The following is a 15836-nucleotide window of genomic DNA, read 5'->3' as shown; positions in this document are numbered from 1 at the left end:
TTTATATTGGGCCCACCAGGTAATCCAGAATAATTACCCCATCTCAAGAACTTTCATCACATCTGCAAAGTCTGTTTTGCCATGTAAGGTAACATATTCACAGGCTCCAGGAATTATGGCATGGACATCTTTGGGATACTGTTATTCTCTCCATCACAATGGAAAAGAATATTCCGGAAGATGGAAAGAGCACTACGAAAGTCCTGTTATGGAAGGGAGTGTGGAATGTTCTAGAGAATGAAAGAAGGTCGCTGTAGTTTAAGTGTAGAGTGAGGAGGTGTGTGGAACAAGATGAGGCTAGAGATGTAAGTTGAGGCCAGACCATGTAGGGCCTCCTAGACCATTTATGGGATTTTGGTTTCTATCCTAAGAGCAGTAGGAAGCCATTGAAGGGTTTTCAACAGTACTTATTAATAATGACTTGGTAAGATTTAAATTTTACAGAGATCAGATTTGCTGCAATGGGAAGGATGATTGAGGATGTGGGAAGAAGAATAGATATGAAGAACCAGATAGGCTGTTTCAGTAATCCACTGGAGAGAGGGTCAACTTGGACAAGGTAGCAGTGGTAGTAGTAGAGATGGGAAGTAGAAGACGGACCTAGAGTTGTTTGGAACGTATGGGAATGTATCAGGGAAGACATAGTGTTCTGGATTTGTGGACTGAGGTAGAGGAGTGGTCAGGAATGAGCCCAGGGTTTCTGGATTGAGTGGCTGGATGCGTGGCGGGCCATTCAGTGAGATAGAGGACAGTAGACACTGTTTTGCATCACTGGTTTGCAAGAGAAATTTATAAATTAAATTTGGATATGATAATTTGGAGGTGATTTTGAGATATCACAGTGGAGATGTTGGAGTAGGCAGTTGGATATTTAGATCTGGGACTCAAAGGAGAGATCTGAGTTAGATTTAATTTTATGAGTCATTGTTTGGGAGTAAGTGATTGAAGACACAGAAATGGATGAGATCTCCTAGGGCCTAGGACTCAGACTTGAAGGTTTTCCACCAGTTAATTTCCAGGGAAAGAGGAAGATGAACACAAGGAAGACAGAGGCAGAGAAAGGGCAATGAGGCAGTAGAAGAAAAAAAAAATATTGTCATGATATATAAGGAAAGAAATGAGGAATAAATGACTAAAGTCAAACCATAAGGAAACATGATAGGCTAAAAATATTTGGCTAGCAATGAACATTTTTAAGGGGACATAATTTAGTTATAACTGAAGGTAGATTGAGTTACTGAAGATTGAGAATGCCAAGATTTTTCCTAATTCTTTTTTTACTTTAAAAGAAATACAAATTAGAATTGGAAAACTTCCCAGGAAAGTGGAAGCAAATGAAATAATCACAGTTGATAGTTCTGTCAAATTATAAATACCATGAGGTAGGGGGCTTACCTATCTCATGGCTGTATTTCAGACTGTCTAGTACACAATAGATGTATTATATATGCACAGTTACTACTTGAATTGGAAATACTAGGTGGTTAATCAATGGAACTCTTGCACTCAGAATTAAAACAAAATCAGTGATCCCAGTACCTAGCCAAACCCGTTGGCTCTATTTCTGTTTGGTTTCCTTGGTCCATATTGCTCCTCCCTAAAAGGATGATATGACCATATTCTTCACTTTGCTGACATATTTCTTCTGAACTCTAACTCAGTAGAATACTTACATTTTCTGGTTTGTAAATGGTAGAAGAACATAGTATCAGATAGGACAGGCTGGGTTATGTTGTGGTAACTAACAACACCAGAGTCTCAGTGATTGAGATAACACATGTGTATTTTTTTTTTTTTTTTTTGCTCATAGTACATGTCCACCAAGGTTGACCAGTCATGCAGGGATCCAGGCTGACAGAGCAGTTGCCATCTTGAATGTTTCTGGCTGCTCTGCCAAAAAGAACAGGCAACTCAAGGATTTCACACTGCAGTTATCAGTGCTCAGCCCACAGATTACACATGCCGATGACTCATGGGCTATTAATAATTATATCCCTTTGGCCCCACAGTCCCCAACCATAAGGGGACTAAGAAGTGCAGCCCTTCCATGGGCTCAGAAGGCCAAGGAAACTATCGTTTTTTGATGGTAATTTTACAAATTACCATAAGCACGGTTACTCTAATTTTGTAGGTTGGGCTGAAATTAAAAGTTTCATTTTTAGTGCTTTTGAAGTCTTTGAATACCCTGGTTTAAGCTAAATAATTTAAATTTTAACTCTAAAATAGTGTATTAGGGATAAAATGGTTTATTCTCTAAACACGCTGTATTAGTCCATTTTCACGCTGCCAATAAAGACACACCTGAGACTGGGCCATTTACAAAAGAAAGAGGTTTAATTGGACTTAGAGTTCCACACGACTGGGGAAGCCTCACAATCATGGCCTAAGGCAAGGAGGAGCAAGTCACATCTTACATGGATGGCAGCAAGCAAAGAGAGAGCGAGCTTGTGCAAGGAAGCTTCTCTTTTTAAAACCATCAGATCTCGTGAGGCTTATTCACTGTCATGAGAACAGCACAGGAAAGACTTGCCCCCATGATTCAATTACCTCTCATCGGGTCCCTCCCACAACACACAGGAATTCAAGATGAGATTTGGGTGGGGACACAGCCAAACCATATCATTCCGCCCCCTGGCCCCTCCCAAATCTCACATCCTCACATTTCAAAACCAATCATGCCTTCCCAACCGTTCCCTGAAGTCTTAACTCATTTCAACATTAACTCAAAAGTCCACAGTCCAATGCCTCATCTGAGATGAGGCAAGTCCATTCCACCTATGAGCCTGTAAAATCAAAAGCAAGCCAGTTACTTCCTAGATACAATGGGGTCCCAGCATTGGGTAAATACAGCCATTCCAAATGGGAAAAATTGGCCAAAACAAAGGGGCTATAGGCCCTATGCAAGTCCAAAATCCAGCAGGGCAGTCAAATCTTTAAACTCCAAAATGATTTCCTTTGATTCCATGTCTCACATCCAGGTCACACTGATGCAAGAGATGGGTTCCCTTGGTCTTGGGCAGCTCTGCCCCTGTGGCTCTGCAGGTTACAGCCTCCTTCCCGGCTGCTTTCATGGGCTTGTGTTGAGTGCAGCTTTTCCAGGCACGCGGTGAAAGCCATGGGTGGATCTACCATTGTGGGGTCTGGAGGACGGTGGTCCTCTTCTCACAGCTACACTAGGTGGTGCCCCAATAGGGACTCTGTCAGGGGGTCTCTGACCCCACATGTCCCTTCCGCACTGCACTAGCAGAGGTTCTCCATGAGAGCACCACCCCTACAGCAAACTTTTGCCTGAGCATCCAGGCGTATCCATTCATCCTCTGGAATCTAGGTGGAAGTTCCCAATTCTTGACTTGCACCTGCAGGCTCAACACCACACGGAAGCTGCCAAGGCTTGGGACTTGCACCCTCTGAAGCCACGGCCTGAGCAGTACCTTGGCCCCTTTTAGTCAAGGCTGGAGTGGCTGGGACACAGGTCACCAAGTCCCTAGACTGCACACAGCAGAGGGACCCTGGGCCCGGCCCAGGAAACCGTGTTTCCCTCCTAAATCTCTGGGCCTGTGATGGGAGGGGTTGCCACAAAGGTCTCTGACATGCCTTGGAGACATTTTCCCCATTGAGCTTAACCATTCAGCTCCTCATTACTTATGCAAATTTCTGCAACTGGCTTGAATTTCACCTCAGAAAATGAGATTTTTCTTTTCTATCACATTGTCAGGCTGCAAATTTTCCAAACTTTTATGCTCTTTCCCTTTTAAAACTGAATGCTGGCCAGGCGTGGTGGCTCATGCCTATAATCCCAGCACTTTGGGAGGCCAAGGCGGGTGGATCACGAGGTCAGGAGTTCGAGACCAGTGTAACCAACGTGGTGAAACCCTGTCTCTACTAAAAATACAAAACAGCACAGGAAATCTGGCCATGGTGGCGGGCACCTGTAATCCCAGCTACTTGGGAGGCTGAGGCAGGAGAATTGTTTGAAGCTGGGAGGTGGAGATTGCAGTTAGCCGAGATCATGCCATTGCACTCCAGCCTGTGCCACAAGAGTGAAACTCTGTCTCAAAGCAACAACAACCACCAAAAACAAACAAACAAACAAACAAAAAAACTGAATGCCTTTAACAGCACCCAAATTACCTCTTGAATGCTTTGCTGCTTAGAAGTTTCTTCCACCAGATACCATAAATCATCTCTCTCAAGTTCAAAGTTCCACAAATCTCTAGGGCAGGGGCAAAATGCTGCCAGTCTCTTTGCTAAAACATAACAAGAGTCACCTTTACTCCAGTTCCCAACAAGTTCCTCATCTCCATCTGAGACCACCTCAGCCTAGATTTCATTGTCCATATCATTATCAGCATTTTGGTCAAAGCCATTCAACATGTCTCTAGGGAGCTCCAGACTTTCCTATATTTTCCTGCCTTCTGAGCCCTCCAAACTGTTCGGCCTCTGCCTGTTACCCAGTTCCAAAGTCGCTTCCACATTTTCGGGTATCTTTTCAGCAGCGCCCCACTCTACTGGTACCAGTTTACTGTATTAGTCTATTTTCATGCTGCTGATAAAGACATACCTGAGACTGGGCAATTTACAAAAGAGATTTAATTGAACTTACATTTCCAAGTGGCTGGGGAAGCCTCACAATCGTGGCAGAAGGCAAGGAGGAGCAAGTCACATCTTACATGGATGGCAGCAGGCAAAGAGAGAGCAACCTTGTGCAGGGGAACTCCTCTTTTTAAAACCATCAGATCTCGTAAGACTTATTCACTATCACGAGAACAGTATGGGAAAGATTTGCCCCCATGATTCCATTAACTCCCACCAGGTCCTTCCCACAATACGTAGGAATTCAAGATGAGATTTGGGTAGGGACACAGCCAAACCATATCACGTACCATCTAAACTTCAGCAAAGCAAAGCAGAAACCAGAAATCCCCAAGAGTGTGGTAGGGATAGAGAATTTGCGTTGTGACTTTATGCCATTTTTGTTTGCACACTGTGGATCACCATGGGTTTTGCTTTCATCATAAGTGCAGTCTTTGCACTCCATATGAGTTAGCATTTTCTAAGAATGCTCCTCATCCTAGTTGTTACGCTTGTAATTTTTTTTTTGTTTTTTTGAGACAGGGTCTCGCTCTGTTGCCCGGGCTGGAGTACAGTGGTGTGATCACAGCTCACTGCAGCCTCCACCTCCCAGGCTTAAGTGATCCTCCCACCTCAGCCTCCCAAGTAGCTAGGACTACAGGCATGCTCCACTATGCCCAGCTAAGTTTTTTATTTTTTTTAGAGACAGGGTCTTGCCACGTTGCTCAGGCTGGTCTCGAACTCCTGGGCTCAAGTGATCCTCCTGCCTCAGCCTCCCGAAGTGCCGGGATTAAAGGCATCAGCCACCACAGCCGGCCTTAAATTCTGAGGTAGATTATTCTGTGTAATTTTGCTTCCATTGTAACTCATCCTGTCTTTTGGCATCTCAGAGTAACTTGGTCAGAACAGAAATCTGGATTGGGGGCCCTCTCCTCAAGTATGTTGTTCTGAGTGAAAGTTGCCCCGTCCACTTACTCAAGTCATCCTTGATTCCTCCCCTTCTCTTGTCTGCCAGCTGAAGCCCCATTGGTGAGGGTCTCCATCATCCACTCATCTCCACCTCTTCAAACACCCTACAGCCTCATTTAAACCACTATCTTTCTTTAGTTAATACAGTAACTTCCTAACTGATCTCCCAAAGTGCTTTTACTTTTTGTGAAATTTGATAATCTCTTAAAATTACAAATTGGATAATGTCACTCCCCTGCTTACAACCTTACAATGGCTTTCTCTTGCACTCAGCATTAAAACAAACTTTGTTATATGCAATGTGACCCCCGGCTGATTTTCTCAATCTGGGCTTATTCTGCTTTCGATCCAGCCTGCTCTTGGTATTTCTTGACTATGTCAAAATCATTCTGTCTTCAGGGCCTTGTTGCTTCCTCTTCTGCAGTGTTCTTCATCAGCTCTTTCTCATGGTTACCAGCTCAACTGATATCAGAGAGGCCTTCCGTGACCACATGACCTATAGGGGTACCCCCTCCCCATTCATCACTTTGACAGTATCAACCTATATATATCATCCTGTAAGATACATATATTTTAAATCTTTTTCCCCTTTCTAGAATGTGCGTTCCATGAGGGCAGGGACCTTATCTATGTTATTTACCATTGTATGCCTGACACCTAGAATAATGCCTTGCAGTAAATATGTGCAAAACAAATAGAGCAAATATCTTTTTTTGGAGGTGGGGGACGGAGTCTTGTAGAGCAAATATCTTTTTGAGTGCTTGAAAACTCTTCTTACCTAAAATGGAATAGAGGAATGTGGCATGAGACCTTGGGGCAGTCCCTTAAACCTTTCACATCTTAGTATTCTTACCTCAAGAATCGTGGTGGTAGATCCATGGTCTTTATGCTTCCTTCTGGCATTAGAATTCTTTTGTTTGTTTTTGAGATGGAGTCTCACTGTGTCGCCCAGGCTGGAGTGCAGTGGCACGATCTTGGCTCACTGCAACCTCCACTTCTTGGATTCAAGCTATTCTCCTGCCTCAGCCTCCTGAATAGCTGGGACTACAGGTGCCCGCTACCATGCCTGGCTAATTTTTTGTATTTTTAGTAGAGACAGGGTTTCACCATGTTAGCCAGGATGGTCTCGATCTCCTGACCTCGTGATCCGCCCGCTTCGGCCTTCCAAAGTGCTGAGATTACAGGCGTGAGCCACTGCACCCAGCCGCTGGCATTAGAATTCTGTGAATTATAAGTATTTTTTAGTATCTCCAAAAACTTGTTGCATGATTAAGACTAAGTTGTTTTTAACATATTCAAAATACTTCTCTATTGATACATACTTAGTATACTAAGACTTTAAGGCATAATTTTAAAAAACTTACTTTGAAATACCTCTATAATGCAATATGTTCCTAAAAAATCACTGTGGTATGAAAATGGTGCAAAAAAATGAGAGCAAGGGGGTTAGGATCACAACACTCAAAAAACTTTGTCAGTTACACATAAAAAAGGATAAGAACCTAATAATAATGGTGGCACATTTTTTCACAGGTTAAATGATTGAGAAATACATAGATGTGGCACTCTATCTTGAAAAAGCCCTGAGATTTGCTTGTTAAAGTGGGTTGCTGAAGGTTGCAGCTTTTAAGTTATTGTGAAGGGCTGTGAGGTAGGTTATTTGAAATCTGATGGAAGGTTGCAACACCCAGTGTAGATGGGTGTGGTTGATAGCTGTGGTGAACTGAGACAGCTGGTAGGTATTTTGAGGTGTGTGCATTTTGTATGCAGTATTTCTGCACAGTTCGGTTCAATTTTCTGAACTCAGATCAGCTGGGTACAATTTTCTGTTGCTGACCTGGTGTTTGTTTCAGAAGACAAATTGCACGTAAGCTAATGTGAACTTTACGTGTTATGCCCCAATTTTTCCCTAATATGTTAATCATGTAGAAACAAATTTGTGTTGAAAACAAGCATTACAGGAACATTGACTGTAATTTTAGACTTTAAAAATGTTGCACAAATAGTACACAAAGTTTTCTTTTCTTTTCTTTTCTTTTTTGAGATGGAATCTTGCTTTGTCACCCAGGCTGCAGTGCAAGAGCACAATCTCAGCTCACTGCATCCTCTGCCTCCCAGGTGATTCTTGTGCCTCCGCCTCCCAAGTAGCTGGGATTATAGGTGCACGCCCCCATGCCCAGATAATTTTTGTATTTTTAGTCGAGACTGGGTTTCACCATGTTGGCCAGGCTGGTCTGAAACTCCTGAGCTCAAGTAGTCCACCACCTCTGCCTCCCAAAGTGCTGGGATTACAGGCATGAGCCACTGTGCCCGGTCAAAAGTTTTCATATGCCTTTACCCAGTGTCCCTACATGACCATTAGTACAGTGATCAAAAGCCAGGAAGTTAACGTCGATGCTACAGTGTTAACTAACCTTAGCTCTTATTCCAATTTTGTCATGTGTTTCATTGTTGTTATTTTTCTCTTCCAGGATCCAACTCAACATCCCATATTTCACTTAGTTGTCATGGTTCCTAAGTCTTTTCCAATCGGGGACAGTTCATTACTCTGTCTTTCATGACCATAACACTTTAAAGAGTACTGTTATTTTGTGGAGCATTGCCCCAGTTTGGATTTCTCTGATGTTCTTTTGTGGTTAAGTTGAGGTTATGCATTGTTGGCAAGAACAACCACACAATTGATGTTGTGCTCTTCTTGGCATGTCTTATGCTTGAAGTCAATAGATAAGACGTTAATTTTTAAGATATGTTTAGTATTTTTAAGTTTTAGTTGTATAATACAGTTTGCTGTTTATACTTTACAGCCATTCATTTTTAGTGTGAGGTTTAATGTCTTTCATTTTTATCAGTTCCCTTTTTCTTATGGTTAAGCTATGTGAAAATGAATTACAGTCATTATAGGTATGCCCGTGTATTCTTTATTTTTCTTTCTGAAACTTAATATATTTTGATCCATCAATTATTCCTATCCATTTGAGAGGGTATAATACTTTTGAAATGGAAGTGTTTTTCTGTATTGTCCTTGTACAATTTTTTAATATAATTACGGTTTTTTTTTTTTTTTTTTCAGTTTCCATAGTCATGGGCATTCCCACAGTGAAAAGAGAAGTTAAATCTTACCTCATAGAAACTCTTCATTCCCTTATTGATAATCTGTATCCTGAAGAGAAGTTGGACTGTGTGATAGTAGTCTTCATAGGAGAGGTAATTATTTAATTGTTGTTATGTTTTTACCATATATAGCCTATAAGAGTTGAAACCCTAATTGAATATTTGAATATGCTTTTAAAAGCACTTTTAAAAAATGTGATGAGTAAAGCTTAGGTAATATATTCTATCTGACAGTTTAATGTAAATCTAACTTATATTTGCCTTTACTTCTCTCCTGCAGTTACAAACCAGGAATAGTAATCTTTGTTGTCAATAGAATGATATACCCATAGATCTTTAAGAACGTGTCCCCTATGAGTGAGAACATGCGGTGTTTGGTTTTCTGTCCTTGTGATAGTTTGCTCAGAATGATGGTTTCCAGCTTCATCCATGTCCCTACAAAGGACATGAACTCATCGTTTTTTATGGCTGCATAGTGTTCCATGGTGTATATGTGCCACATTTTCTTAATCCAGTCTGTCATTGATGGACATTTGGGTTGGTTCTCACTCGTAGGTGGAAATTGAACAATGAGAACACTTGGACACAGGATGGGGAACATCACACACCGGGGCCTGTCGGTGGGTGAGGGGAAGGGAGGGGGGAGGGATAGCATTAGGGGATATACCTAATGTAAATGATGAGTTAATGGGTGCAGCATACTAACATGGCACATGTATACATATGTAACAAACCTGCACGTTGTGCACACGTACCCTAGAACTTAAAGTATAATAAAAAAAAAAGAAAAATATGTAAAAAAAAAAAAAAAAAAAAAAAGACATGTCCCCGTTTCTAGCTCTAAGACTTAAATTTGGACATTTGCACTGATGATCTTTGGGAGTCCTGAAACCTGAAAAAGGTTTAGTCTCAGCTGGAGTTTCATCATCCTTTTATTCTCTCCATCCGTTCTCTGTACTCCTAAGAAATCGTGCGAATGAGAAATACCACACTTCTTGTATTTTAGTATCCTCAAAAGATTTAGAGAAAGAATAAATCTCGAAAAAGTTATTTTTAAATCATGAGGAAGAAGACCCTAGAGTAAATATTTTCTTAATTATTGTGTAGAGTTTCAGAATGGGAAAGGATTTAGGACATAGTATAGTTCTGGCCCACTAATTCGTAACTTTTTAGAGTTCCCCATGTCTTTTTAGATGAAAATGGTCTTGATGATTTCCTTATTAGAGAAGTAAACAAATGCATGCTGTTCAAAACAATTACATAAATGTATAATGAAAAATTACCTGTTACTCCTCTATATAAATATAGCTATTTCAAAATGTATGTTAAGGGTTTTTTTCCTGTGGCTTGTACAGCTATATATGAATGGGACCATTCTATATATATTTTAATGTAGTGGACATTTTTCCATGCTAACAAGAATAAATATCACAACATCATTCTTTGTGGCTATAAAATATTTCATTATGTGGTTTTAGCACAATTTATTTAATGTGTGATTGATAGACATTTAGGCTGTTTCCTAACTGATACAGGTTGTCTCTTGTTCAAAAACACCTGAATTCTTTGTAATTGTTGCAAAACGGAACAGGAAATCATATGTATGCGGAGGTGATGGCTAAATGAAGCGGTTAGAAAGAGACAGAAGGAGTTTTTGAGGTGGGTTTCAGGCAGAATATTGCCTAAACCAGAACAACCAAATGATGCTGGTGGTAACCATGAAGAGGACTTTGTATTGAATGAATATATATGTATATATTTTGTGACAGGATCTCACTCTGTCACCCAGGCTGGAGTGCAGTGGTGCAGTTTTGGCTCACTGCAGCCTCGACCTCCCAGGCTCAAGCAATCCTCCTATATCAGCCTCCCGAGTAGCTGGGACTACAGGTGTGCACCACCATGCCCAGCTAATTTTTTGTATTGTGTGTGTGTGTGTGTGTGTATGTTTGTCAAGACGGGATTTCACTATGTTGCCCAGGTTGTCTCCTGAGCTCAAGTGATTCTCCTACTGCAGCCTCCCAAAGTTCTGGGATTACAGGTGTGCACCACCACACCCAGCCTAAGATATTTTTTTATATTACCTTGTTTATTCACATTGTTTCAGCAATTTGCCCAGCAGCATTCCAAATACCTTACATAAAAACTATAGGATTTGAATTTAGATTCTATAAGGAAATAACAAATTCATCAAGTTGGACGAGCACCTACTGTTCAACTTTGAAAAATTGAGTTTCTAGAATTTTCAGGTTCATGGAGTATTTAGTATACAGTATGAAAACAATGTTGGTTTTTTTTTTTAATTCAGTGTTCTTTTTTTTTTAATTATTATTATACTTTAAGTTCTAGGGTACATGCGCACAACGTGCAGGTTTGTTACATATGTATACTTGTGCCATGTTGGTGTGCTGCACCCATCAACTCGTCAGCACCCATCAACTTGTCATTTACATCAGGTATAACTCCCAGTGCCATCCCTCCCCCTCCCCTCTCCCCATAATAGGCCCTGGTGTGTGATGTTCCCCTTCCCGAGTCCAAGCGCTCATTGTTCAGTTCCCACCTATGAGTGAGAACATGCAGTGTTTGGCTTTCTGTTCTTGCGATAGTTTGCTGAGAATGATGGCTTCCAGCTTCATCCATGTCCCTACAAAGGACACAAACTCATCCTTTTTTATGGCTGCGTAGTATTCCATGGTGTATATGTGCCACATTTTCTTAATCCAGTCTGTCACTGATGGACACTTGGGTTGATTCCAAGTCTTTGCTATTGTGAATAGTGCTGCAATGAATATATGTGTACATGTGTCTTTATAGCACCATGATTTAAAATACTTTCGGTATATACCCAGTAATGGGATGGCTGGGTCATATGGTACTTCTAGTTCTAGATCCTTGAGGAATTGCCATACTGTTTTCCATAATGGTTGAACTAGTTTGCAATCCCACCAACAGTGTAAAAGTGTTCCTATTTCTCCACATCTTCTCCAGCACCTGTTATTTCCTGACTTTTTAATGATTGCCATTCTAACTGGTGTGAGATGCTATCTCATTGTGGTTTTGATTTGCATTTCTCTGATGGCCAGTGATGATGAGCATTTTTTCGTGTGTCTGTTGGCTGTATGCATGTCTTCTTTTGAGAAATGTCTGTTCATATCCTTTGCCCACTTTTTGATGGGGTGTTTGTTTTTTTCTTGTAAATTTATTTGAGTTCTTTGTAGGTTCTGGATATTAGTCCTTTGTCAGATGAGTAGATTGCAAAAATTTTCTCCCATTCTGTAGGTTGCCTGTTCACTCTGATGGTAGTTTCTTTTGCTGTGCAGAAGCTCTTTAGTTTAATTAGATCCCATTTGTCAATTTTGGCTTTTGTTGCTGTTGCTTTTGGTGTTTTAGACATGAAGTCCTTACCCATGCCTATGTCCTGAATGGTATTACCTAGGTTTTCTTCTGGGGTTTTTATGGTATTACGTCTAACATTTAAGTCTCTAATCCATCTTGAATTAATTTTCGTATAAGGAGTAAGGAAAGGATCCAGTTTCAGCTTTCTACTTATGGCTAGCCAATTTTCCCAGCACCATTTATTAAATAGGGAATCCTTTCCCCATTTCTTGTTTTTCTCAGGTTTGTCAAAGATCAGATGGCTGTAGATGTGTGGTATTATTTCTGAGGATTCTGTTCTGTTCCACTGGTCTATATCTCAGTACCATGCTGTTTTGGTTACTGTAGCCTTGTAGTATAGTTTGAAGTCAGGTAGCGTGATGCCTCCAGCTTTGTTCTTTTGACTTAGGATTGTCTTGGAATGCGGGCTCTTTTTTGGTTCCATATGAACCTTAAAGCAGTTTTTTCCAATTCTGTGAAGAAACTCATCGTTAGCTTGATGGGGAATGGCATTGAATCTATAAATTACCTTGGACAGTATGGCCATTTTCACGATATTGATTCTTCCTATCCATGAGCATGGTATGTTCTTCCATTTGTTTGTGTCCTCTTTTATTTCACTGAGCAGTGGTTTGTAGTGCTCCTTGAAGAGGTCCTTTACATCCCTTGTAAGTTGTATTCCTAGGTATTTTATTCTCTTTGAAGCAATTGTGAATGGAAGTTCATTCATGATTTGGCTCTCTGTTTGTCTGTTACTGGTGTATAAGAATGCTTGTGATTTTTGCGTGTTAATTTTGTATCCTGAGACTTTGCTAAAGTTGCTTATCAGCTTAAGGAGATTTTGGGCTGAGATAATGGGGTTTTCTAAATATACAATCATGTCATCTGCAAACAGGGACAATGTGACTTCTTCTTTTCCTAACTGAATACCCTTTATTTCTTTCTCTTGCCTGATTGCCCTAGCCAGAACTTCCAACACTATGTTGAATAGGAGTGGTGAAAGAGGGCATCCCTGTCTTGTGCCAGTTTTCAAAGGGAATGCTTCCAGTTTTACCCGTTCAGTATGATATTGGCTGTGGGTTTGTCATAAATAGCTCTTATTATTTTGAGATACGTTCCATCAATACCTAGTTATTTAGAGTTTTTAGCATGAAGGGCTGTTGAGTTTTGTCAAAGGCCTTTTCTGCATCTCTTGAGTTAATCATGTGGTTTTTGTCTTTGGTTCTGTTTATATGCTGGATTAAGTTTATTGATTTGCGTATGTTGAACCAGCCTTGCATCCCAGGGATAAATTCCGCTTGATCATGGTGGATAAGCTTTTTGATGTGCTGCTGGATCCGGTTTGCCAGTATTTTATTGAGGATTTTTGCATCGATGTTCATCAGGGATATTGGTCTAAAAATTCTCTTTTTTTGTTGTGTCTCTGCCAGGCTTTGGTATCAGGATGATGTTGGCCTCATAAAATGAGTTAGGGAGGATTCCCTCTTTTTCAGTTGATTGGAATAGTTTCAGAAGGAATGGTACCAGCTCCTCCTTGTACCTCTGGTAGAATTCAGCTGTGAATCCATCTGGTCCTGGACTTTTTTTGGTTGGTAGGCTGTTAATTATTACCTCAATTTCAGAGCCTGCTATTGGTCTATTCACAGATTCAACTTCTTCCTGGTTTAGTCTTGGGAGAGAGTACGTGTCCAGGAAATTATCCATTTCTTCTAGATTTTCTAGTTTATTTGCATAGAGGTGTTTATAGTATTCTCTGATGGTAGTTTGTATTTCTGTGGGGTCGGTGGTGATATCCCCTTTATCATTTTTTATTGTGTCTCTTTGATCTCTCTTTTCTTCTGTATTAGTCTTGCTAGCAGTCTATCCATTTTGTTGATCTTTTCAAAAAACCAATTCCTGGATTCATTGATTTTTTGGAGGGTTTTTTGTGTCTCTATCTCCTTCAGTTCTGCTCTGATCTTAGTTATTTCTTGCCTTCTGCTAGCTTTTGAATGTGTTTGCTCTTGCTTCTCTAGTTCTTCTAATTGTGATGTTAGGGTGTCAATTTTAGATGTTTCCAGCTTTCTCTTGTGGGCATTTAGTGCTATAAATTTCCCTCTACACACTGCTTTAAATGTGTCCCAGAGATTCTGGTATGTTGTATCTTTGTTCTCATTGGTTTCAAAGAACATCTTTATTTCTGCCTTCATTTTGTTATGTACCCAGTAGTCATTCAGGAGCAGGTTGTTCAGTTTCCATGTAGTTGAGCGGTTTTGATTGAGTTTCTTAGTCCTGAGTTCTAGTTTGATTGCACTGTGGTCTGAGAGACAGTTTGTTATAATTTCTGTTCTTGTACATTTGCTGAGGAGTGCTTTACTTCCAATTATGTGGTCAATTTTGGAATAAGTGTGACGTGTTGCTGAGAAGAATGTATATTCTGTTGATTTGGGGTGGAGAGTTCTGTAGGTGTCTATTAGGTCCCTTTGGGGCAGTTTAGTTCAATTCCTGGATATCCTTGTTAACTTTCTGTCTCGTTGATCTGTCTAATGTTGACAGTGGGGTGTTGAAGTCTCCCATTATTATTGTATGGGAGTCTAAGTCTCTTTGTAAGTCTCTAAGGACTTGCTTTATGAATCTGGGTGCTCCTGTATTGGGTGCATATATATTTAGGATAGTTAGCTCTTTCTGTTGAATTGATCCCTTTACCATTATGTAATGGCCTTCTTTGTCTCTTTTGATCTTTGATGGTTTAAAGTCTGTTTTATCAGAGACTAGGATTGCAACCCCTGCTTTTTTTTTTGTTCTCCATTTGCTTGGTAGATCTTCCTCCATGCATTTATTTTGAGCCTATGTGTGTCTCTGCATGTGAGATGGGTCTTGACTCTTTATCCAATTTGCCAGTCTGTGTCTTTTAATTGGACCATTTAGTACATTTACATTTAAGGTTAATATTGTTATGTGTGAACTTCATCCTGCCATTATGATATTAACTGGTTATTTTGCTCGTTAGTTGATGCAGTTTCTTCCTAGCCTCGATGGTCTTTACATTTTGGCATGTTTTTGCAATGGCTGGTACCGGTTGTTCCTTTCCATGTTTAGTGCTTCCTTCAGGGTCTCTTGTAGGGCAGGCCTGGTGGTGACAACATCTCTAAGCATTTGCTTGTCTGTAAAGGATTTTATTTCTCCTTCACTTATGAATCTTAGTTTGGCTGGATATGAAATTCTGGGTTGAAAATTCTTTTCTTTAAGAATGTTGAATATTGGCCCCCACTCTCTTCTGGCTTGTAGAGTTTCTGCCGAGAGATGTGCTGTTAGTCTAATGGGCTTCCCTTTGTGGGTAACCCGACCTTTCTCTCTGGCTGCCCTTAACAGTTTTTCCTTCATTTCAACTTTGGAGAATCTGACAATTATGTGTCTTGGAGTTGCTCTTCTCAAGGAGTATCTTTGTGGCGTTCTCTGTATTTCCTGAATTTGAATGTTGGCCTGCTTTACTAGGTTGGGGAAGTTCTCCTGGATGATATCCTGAAGAGTGTTTTCCAACTTGGTTCCATTTTCCCCCTCACTTTCAGGCACCCCAATCAGATGTAGATTTGGTCTTTTCACATAATCCCATACTTCTTGAAGGCTTTATTCATTTCTTTTTCCTGTTTTTTCTTTAGACTTCTCTTCTCGCTTCATTTCATTCATTTGATCCTCAATCGCTGATACTCTTTCTTCCAGTTGATCGAGTCGGTTACTGAAGCTTGTGCATTTGTCACGTATTTCTCGTGTCATGGTTTTTATCTCTGTCAGTTCGTTTATGGCCTTCTCTGCATTGATTATTCTACTTATCC

General features: G+C 40.5%; 2 protein-coding genes across 4 annotated transcripts in view; both read left to right on the top strand.

Moving 5' to 3' along the window:
* Positions 1 to 15836, top strand: part of LOC126934347 (cytochrome c oxidase assembly factor 5) — a 521053-nt gene that overhangs the window by 426751 nt on the left and 78466 nt on the right. The window lies entirely within an intron of this gene.
* The window catches only part of MGAT4A (alpha-1,3-mannosyl-glycoprotein 4-beta-N-acetylglucosaminyltransferase A), a 126783-nt gene that overhangs the window by 61307 nt on the left and 49640 nt on the right, over positions 1 to 15836 (top strand). For all 3 annotated transcript variants that reach the window (XM_050755119.1, XM_050755118.1, XM_050755120.1), the window contains exon 5: positions 8612 to 8745. In XM_050755119.1, the coding sequence (XP_050611076.1) occupies positions 8612 to 8745 (134 nt within the window). The remainder of the gene's footprint in view (positions 1 to 8611; positions 8746 to 15836) is intronic.

This window comes from Macaca thibetana, chromosome 13, assembly GCF_024542745.1.
Source record: "Macaca thibetana thibetana isolate TM-01 chromosome 13, ASM2454274v1, whole genome shotgun sequence".
Taxonomy (NCBI): domain Eukaryota; kingdom Metazoa; phylum Chordata; class Mammalia; order Primates; family Cercopithecidae; genus Macaca; species Macaca thibetana.
This window is presented reverse-complemented; position numbering and strand designations above follow the sequence as displayed.